The following is a 7,500-nucleotide window of genomic DNA, read 5'->3' on the forward strand; positions in this document are numbered from 1 at the left end:
CATTATCATCATTTTTTTTTTTTTTTTAACGCAGGAAAATTTTGTTCATAACATGTTTTTTTTTTTTTTTTTTTTTTCTTGAACGCATCGAAATCTTGTTGACTTCAGTTTGTCTTTTCTTGTGACAAGGACAATAGGAAATGGTGTAATCAATTTTCTTTTTTTCTTCTCCTTTTCCCCTCCTCTGCTCATTTTCACTTTCTTCACTATCAATACTTCTTCTATACCCTCTTCTTTTTTTCCATCTTCTGGCCTTATTCTGCTATTAATTCTTCATCTTACCCTCCTTCTCTTTATCTTCTTCTCCCTTCTCCTTTTTTTTCCATTCTTTCTCGTACTATTAATACATCTACTACTACTGCTACTTATATTACTACTAGTTTTTTTATATATCTTTTTTTCTCATCTTTTACTTTCTCTTAATCATCTTCTTTCTGAATCTCTCCCTCATCCTCATTTTTATCCTAGGCCGATCATCTGTCTCCTTTTCACTCCTTTTGTCTTTTATGCTATTCCTTTTCCTTTAGGCCTCCCTTTTCTGCTCCTCTTCACCCTCTTCCAATTTCCCCCTTCCTCCTCTTCCTTTTTCTCCTCATATTTTTCTTCTTTTTCTTCATCCTCTTCCACTACCAGCTCTTCGTCTTCCTCCTTTTCCACCTTCTTCTCTTCTTCCTCTTTCTCCTTTCATTTCATCTTATTCCTCCCCTTCCTCCTCATCCTTCTCTCCTTCTTCCTCTTCTTACTTTTCTTTCTCTCCCTCCTCTTCCACCGCATAATTATGTAATGTTTTTACCCCATCTTTCCAGCAATCCAAACCAGGGGATTCTGTGAACGTCAGCTGTAGTGCAGACATAGACACAATCTGGTCTACATGTAAGCTATCACCGTATTCACGTAAGTATTGACAACAGCTGTGTGATAATATTTTGATTAGTTTTGGAGAGAGATATGGAGGTTGACTGTGTGTGGGTGGGTGGGTGGGTGGGGGGTCTGTTAATCTGACCACTGGTAGGTCTTTTAAATTTCAATATGTGTGTCAATTGATAGCTGTGGCTATGTTCATACATTTGTCTCTGCGATTATCTTTTCAAATATTTCTATTGCAACCAATATGTCTGTTCATATTATTATCCCCCTTCTACCTGTCTATCTATATATCCCCCTTTCTTTTACTCTCTGCCTATCTGTATGTCTAATTTTGTATATATTTATTTATTTGTATAATTTCTTTATCTATCTATTTATCTGTCACAACCTACCCACTGACCTACATCTCTAGTCGTATGTGTACGTATATGTGTGTATCTATATATCTATATCTTTATATATCTATGCCTTTATATATACGTACATATATACATATATGTTTATGGTTTATTTTTTCATAAGTACAATCCAGGTTTATCTTAAAAAAAGGACAGGCAAATCGAGAGAAAGCCGGAAAGCAGGAAGTCGATTAAATGACATGACAGAGAGAATCGGCTTGTGAAGAGCGGCTTGGGAAATGGCTCTCTCCTGAACACTGACCAGTGGTGTGGCTTCAAACATACCGAATAATGGCAGAACGATGATATATCCGAGGTGTTCTCTATAGAAAAAAAAAGTAGATTCCAGACTTAGATAAACGAACCGGAAGACGATAACGGGGATGAGAATATCTATCTCTCTCTGTCTCCGTCTCTCTCTCTCTTCTTTCTTTTCTTTTTTTCTATTTCAACTCTTTCCTTCTGTCCTTTTTTTTTTTTCTTTCCTTCCTTTTCTTGTTTTCTTTCACTGGGAGGGAAATTGAGTACAATAAGCAGGACCTCAGCAAACAGGGCAATGAAATCTTCAGTATGACAGGCTTATAAAGAAATTGTGGGACGTGGATGATGTAAGGGTATGTATAACAGAGAAGCTGCAGGAGAGACCGATAGGACACGGAGACACATTCGGTACATCCATTATGAATATCCCAGAGCAGGAGGTTTGTTCCCTTGGTAAAAAGGATGCTTTCGGGGGGATCGCCGAGGAAAGGCGCGAGTGTTTAAAACCATAGTAAAGTGTCGCCAAAATAGAACCTCGTGGATACTTCATTGAAATTACCTTTTTATTTGGACAAGATCTTTTGTGTGTGTGACATCAGCAAGGGCTTCCCATAGCATGTGTGAAAGGAAGAATTTGAAGCCTCCAAGAACAAAAACTTCAGGATAGTCATTACCTACCGAGTAAAATGAAATGTTGAGGGAAAAGCTACTATGGCCAAATATGAAAGCAAAATCCCAAAGCTCAAACATGGCCAAAAGGTGACCTCATCGACAAAAAAAAACAAAAAAAAAAAACAGAACCACTGAAGGTTGGGTGTAAGATTGGAGAACTCCCGAGATAAAGTGGGGGTAAGGATATAAACAAGAACACCTGGTGAAATAATAAGAATCATTTACCGCCATCTAATTAATGTGCCTGGAATGACCGAATTAGACATCAAACTAGACCCGGAATTCATATAAGGAACGTCCGATATTCCGCTTAATTGCAGAAATCCCGTCGAGATGAAATGATCGAGTGAAATTAGGGAGTTCGATTCCTCCCTCAGATATGACACCGATATGACAGATATGACACCAAATATATGACATTTCCTCAGATATGACAACAGATACGACACCGAAGACATTTGCTATTTTCTTCAGAAAAATGGAATATACGATTTCAAAACGATACACATTAAAAGATAAAGGTCAGAAATTAATCAATTAATTAAAAGCTCTGTCTAAAACAAAACAGAAATACGGTTTGTCCTTACCTCTTTTTCTGGTCTTCCTCTCCCCTTCTTCCTGTTCATCTCTCGGGTTGTTTGTCCTTGCGTCCTTCAATATCTATTTCAGTCTGCACTTCGCCGTCGAGATGATGTAAAGTCTGACTTCCAGAAAGCTGTGGTTAGAGAGTTATGTTTATTTAGATTTTGTATTGCATATATATAGATACACATATACATACATACATGCATAGGTACATATATACATACATATAAAGTAGATAGATAAATACGTATATATATATATATATATATATATATATATATATATATAGTGTAGTGGTCCCGTGAATATCAGGCGCGTCCTGAACAACTTGTCAGATCACGTCAATCATGCGTTCTCTCTCTATCTCTCTCTTTCGGCTTCTGTCCCCTTTTTTCTCTTTCTCTTTTTCTATTTATCCTTATATCTCTTTAGCTATTTGTCTCTTTATTTATTTATTTATCTCTACATTTCTATCTCTCCTATGCTCTCACTCTTATGCTCTCTCCCTCTCCCTCTCCCTCTCTCACTTTCACTCTCACGATCACTCTCTTTCCCTCCCTCCCTCCCTCCACCCCCCCTCTCTCTCTCTCTCTCTCTTTCTCTCTATCTCTCTCTCTCTCTCTCTCTCTCACTCTCTCACTATCTCACTCTCTCACTCTTTCTCTTTCTCTTTCTCTCTCTCTCTCTCCAAGAAGTTCCTGAATTTGAGGACCCTTATGATTTTTAAAAATCTCGAGATAACGCAACATTCAGATAGAAATCTTGAAAGTTTATCAACGAGCAATAAGCCTACATAAATCCTGGCATTTCCGGGTATCTGACAACACTGCTAAGAGGAAAATGACACAGTAGTTAGGCCTATAGGTAGTTTGGTACACCTGGTTGGCAACACTACAAGAAAGAGTTCGCTAATTTCATGTTCACATGGCGTTTTTTTTTTTTTTTTTTATAAGTCATATGAATATTGTTGCGTTATCAACATTCATAAAATAAGGCAGCATAAATGAACTCAAATGTTGAGACATAAGCGAACATACATTCCGTTGTGTGTGTGTGTGTGTGTGTGTGTGTGTGTGTGTGTGTGTGTGTGTGTGTGTGTGTGTGTGTGTGTGTGTGTGTGTGTGTGTCTATGAGCATGCCTGTATGCCGTGTGTTTCTAATTGCACACTAACTCATACACCTCTAAACACACCATACCTACTCGTACAAACACACACTACACACCTAAACAAAATTAGAAAAAGATACACAAAAATACAAAATCTCACCCACATTTTTTTTTCAACCTGCTTTTCCTTCTACAGCAACCGACTCGTGTTCGTCTATGTCACCCTGCCTGACCTCTGACCTGCCAGAAGGGTTCAACATCTACCTGTTAACTTTCGGTGGTTCTCTCACCCTCCTGCTTCTCGTCCTCATCTTCTCCCTCTACGTCTGCTTAGTGCACCTGTCCAACAAGCTAGTACAAGGAGGTAAGGTCGAGTCTTTGTTTACTTTTTGAGTTATGGGTGTGTGTGTGTGTGAAAGATAGATAGATAGAGAGAGAGAGAGAGAGAGAGAGAGTGAGAGAGAGAGAGAGAGAGAGAGAGAGAGAGAGAGAGAGAGAGAGAGAGAGAGAGAGAGAGAGAGAGAGAGGGGGGGGGGGGGAGATGAATCGGTCGTTTTATTCGTATTTTTAGCGTAATGTGTCTGTGTTATATGTGTGTTTGTTTGTGTTTTCGTGTTTTATAATTTATCATTACTGTTTCGACGAGTATCATTAATATCATTGTTGTCATTATAATTATTGCTACTACTGCTATTACAACTATTACTATTTTTAGTATTACAATTGTTGATACCATTTTATTACCATTATTATAATTATTGTTGCTGTTCTTGTTGTTCTTGTTACTGTTATTAGCACCATCGTTATTATCGTTATTATTGTTATTACTATTATCATTATTATTATTATCATTGTTTTTATCATTATTTGAAGTAGTAGTATTGTTATTATTTTTTATCATCATAATCAATATTATTATTTGTGTTATTAGTAGTAGTAGTAGTAGTTGTTGTAGTAGTAGTAGTATCATCAATATTATTATTAGTAGTATCATTATCACTATCATCATCATCATTATCATTATCATTATTATCATCTTTATCATCATTATTATTATTATTATTATTATTATTATTATTATTATTATTATCAATATTTTTAGTAGTATCATTATTGTTATTATCATAATTATTATTATCCTCATCATTATTTTTGTTATTATAATTACTACTATTATTATTATCATAAATATTATTATCATCATTATCTATATTATCATTATTGTAATTATCAACTGTATCATCATCATCAACGTCATCATTGTGATTATCATTATTACCTTTGTCATCATAATTATTACTGATATTATGTTATTATCTTTATTATTGATATCATCATCATCATTGTCATCGTAAATATCATTATCTTCATCATAATTATTCCTTTTCAGCAAGTGATATAAAAAAAATACACCCACTGATTTTCTTTTCTCTCTTTCTTATATATATATTTTTTTTTTTTTTCTTTTATACATATTTTCTTGATTTTCCCTTTATATATGAAATTCGAGGAATTTAATGAAATCCTCAGAAAATGCGATTCAGTATCACTTGTAGAATTAGAATCCTTACAAAATAGTGAGAGGGAGGGAGGGAGAGAGAGAGAGAGAGAGAGAGAGAGAGAGAGAGAGAGAGAGAGAGAGAGAGAGAGAGAGAGAGAGAGAGAGAGAGAGAGAGAGAGAGAGAATGAGAGAGAGAGAGGGGAGAGAGAGAGAGAGAGAGAGGGGAGAGAGAGAGAGAGAGAGAGAGAGAGAGAGAGAGACAGAGAGAGAGAGAGAGAGAGAGAGAGAGAGAGAGAGAGAGAGAGAGAGAGAGAGAGAGAGAGAGAGAGAGACTGAGAGAGAGAGAGAGAGAGAGAGAGAGAGAGAGAGAAGAGAGAGAGAGAGAGAGAGAGAGAGAGAGAGCAATAATAATATCAATAATAATAATAATAATAACACAAGAAAAAAGGTAAACATACCTCATGTGGGTTCGGGCGGGAGAGGCTGGGGAAGGGGGGGGGGAGACTTATCCTCTGCATAAAATAAGAGATTATTTCGCCATATTGAGTTCCTTTCTTATTCTTGTTCATTTTCATTTTCATTTTCCTTTATCTTTTTCTATTTATATTTCTTCATCTCAATCTTTTAGTTTTGTTGCTATCTTTACTTATTCTTGTCCTCACCGTTCGCCTCATTCTTTTCTTATACTTATTCTTATTCTTATTTTTATGATCTTCCTCCGACTTTGCTTCTTCTTCTTCCTTCTTTCTTTTCCTCCTCCTCCTCCTCCCCCTCCCCTTTCCTCCTCCTCTTCCTCTTTCTCATCTTCATCCCTATCCTCACCTTTATCCTCTTCTTCTTCTTCTTCTTCTTCTTCTTCTCCTCCTTCTCCTTCTCCTTCTCCTTCTCCTTCTCCTTCTCCTTCTCCTCCTTCTCCTTCTCCTTCTCCTTCTCCTTCTCCTTCTCCTTCTCCTCCTCCTCCTCCTCCTCCTCCTCCTCTCCTTCTCCTTCTCCTTCTCCTTCTTCTCCTCCTCCTCCTCCTCCTCCTCCTCCTCCTCCTCCTCCTCCTCCTCCTCCTCCTCCTCCTCCTCCTCCTCCTCCTCCTCCCCCTCCCCCTCCTCCTACTCCTCTTCCTCGCTCTCCTCTTCCTTATCCTCAACCTCATCTTTATCATCCTCCTCCTCTTCCTCCTTTTCTTCCTCTTCCTCCTCCCCTTCCTCTCCAATTTCTTCTCCTCCTTTCCTTTTTATCTCCCTTTCAAAAATCACCACGAGGCAGACCCAGCACGTTTTAAAATCTTTTCAATCTTTGTTTCGGAATATTTATTATTTCTCATTGACTTTCCCCGTTTCTCTTCCTTTCTTTGTCATTCACTTTTCGATTTTTGTTTTTTGTTTTGCTTTTTTGTTTTTTCTTTTCTTTTTTGACTATTGACGAGGAGAATCGAGTAGCTCATTTACCTTTCGAGAGCATTTCTAGTCGTACTTGAGTAAAAGGGATCATTGAAAAGTTATTTTCTTTTTCTCTCTCTTTCTCTATTTTCTTTTTTTAAAGAGCATCGCACAGGTATCTCTCTCTCTCTCTCTCTCGCGTCCTTTTCTCTTCTACCTCTTTTTTTCCCTTCAAGTTCTATTCAAGAAGGAGTAATTTCGTCACTTTATATTCAGTGATTTCCGAATCAGTAAACTCATTCCCTAGATCTGCATAGGACGGGTAGAGGGGAGGGGAGGGGAGGGGGGCGGAGGTGGTGGGGAGTGGGAAGGGTAAGCAGGTACGGGGAGGGGTGGGGAAAGGGAGGGGAAGGGAGGGGAAGGGAGGGGAGGGATGAGGAACCCTCCTCCTAATGCTCCTCCCTCTCCCGGAAGCCTTCGAAAAATGAAACTCCTCGGCCCGGCTTCTTTGTTTACTGCTCCGAGTCCCTTCAGGCTTTCGCTTCCCCTGGCAGAAATACCCATAATTTCCCTTTGATGTTTTCATTATCAAAGCAAAGGGGATGGGGCCGGATAACGTCTGCGTTTGGCTTCTGGTGCAGACCTGCCTCGGAGTGGCCTTCGACTGTGACATCTGAAGATTTTTCGTTGTGATTTAACATGAGAAGACGTGTACTTGTATGTAAGTATTCGCGTGTA

At 38.2% G+C, this 7,500-nt stretch overlaps 1 protein-coding gene across 1 annotated transcript in view; it reads left to right on the forward strand.

Moving 5' to 3' along the window:
• The window catches only part of LOC125033481, a 12,491-nt gene that overhangs the window by 3,783 nt on the left and 1,208 nt on the right, over window positions 1–7,500 (forward strand). Inside the window, exons 3-4 of the mRNA XM_047625034.1 lie at window positions 807–894; window positions 4,088–4,255. Coding sequence (XP_047480990.1) covers window positions 807–894; window positions 4,088–4,255 — 256 coding nt within the window. The remainder of the gene's footprint in view (window positions 1–806; window positions 895–4,087; window positions 4,256–7,500) is intronic.

The sequence above is a fragment of the Penaeus chinensis genome, chromosome 16 (genome assembly GCF_019202785.1).
Source record: "Penaeus chinensis breed Huanghai No. 1 chromosome 16, ASM1920278v2, whole genome shotgun sequence".
NCBI classification, from domain to species: Eukaryota; Metazoa; Arthropoda; class Malacostraca; order Decapoda; family Penaeidae; genus Penaeus; species Penaeus chinensis.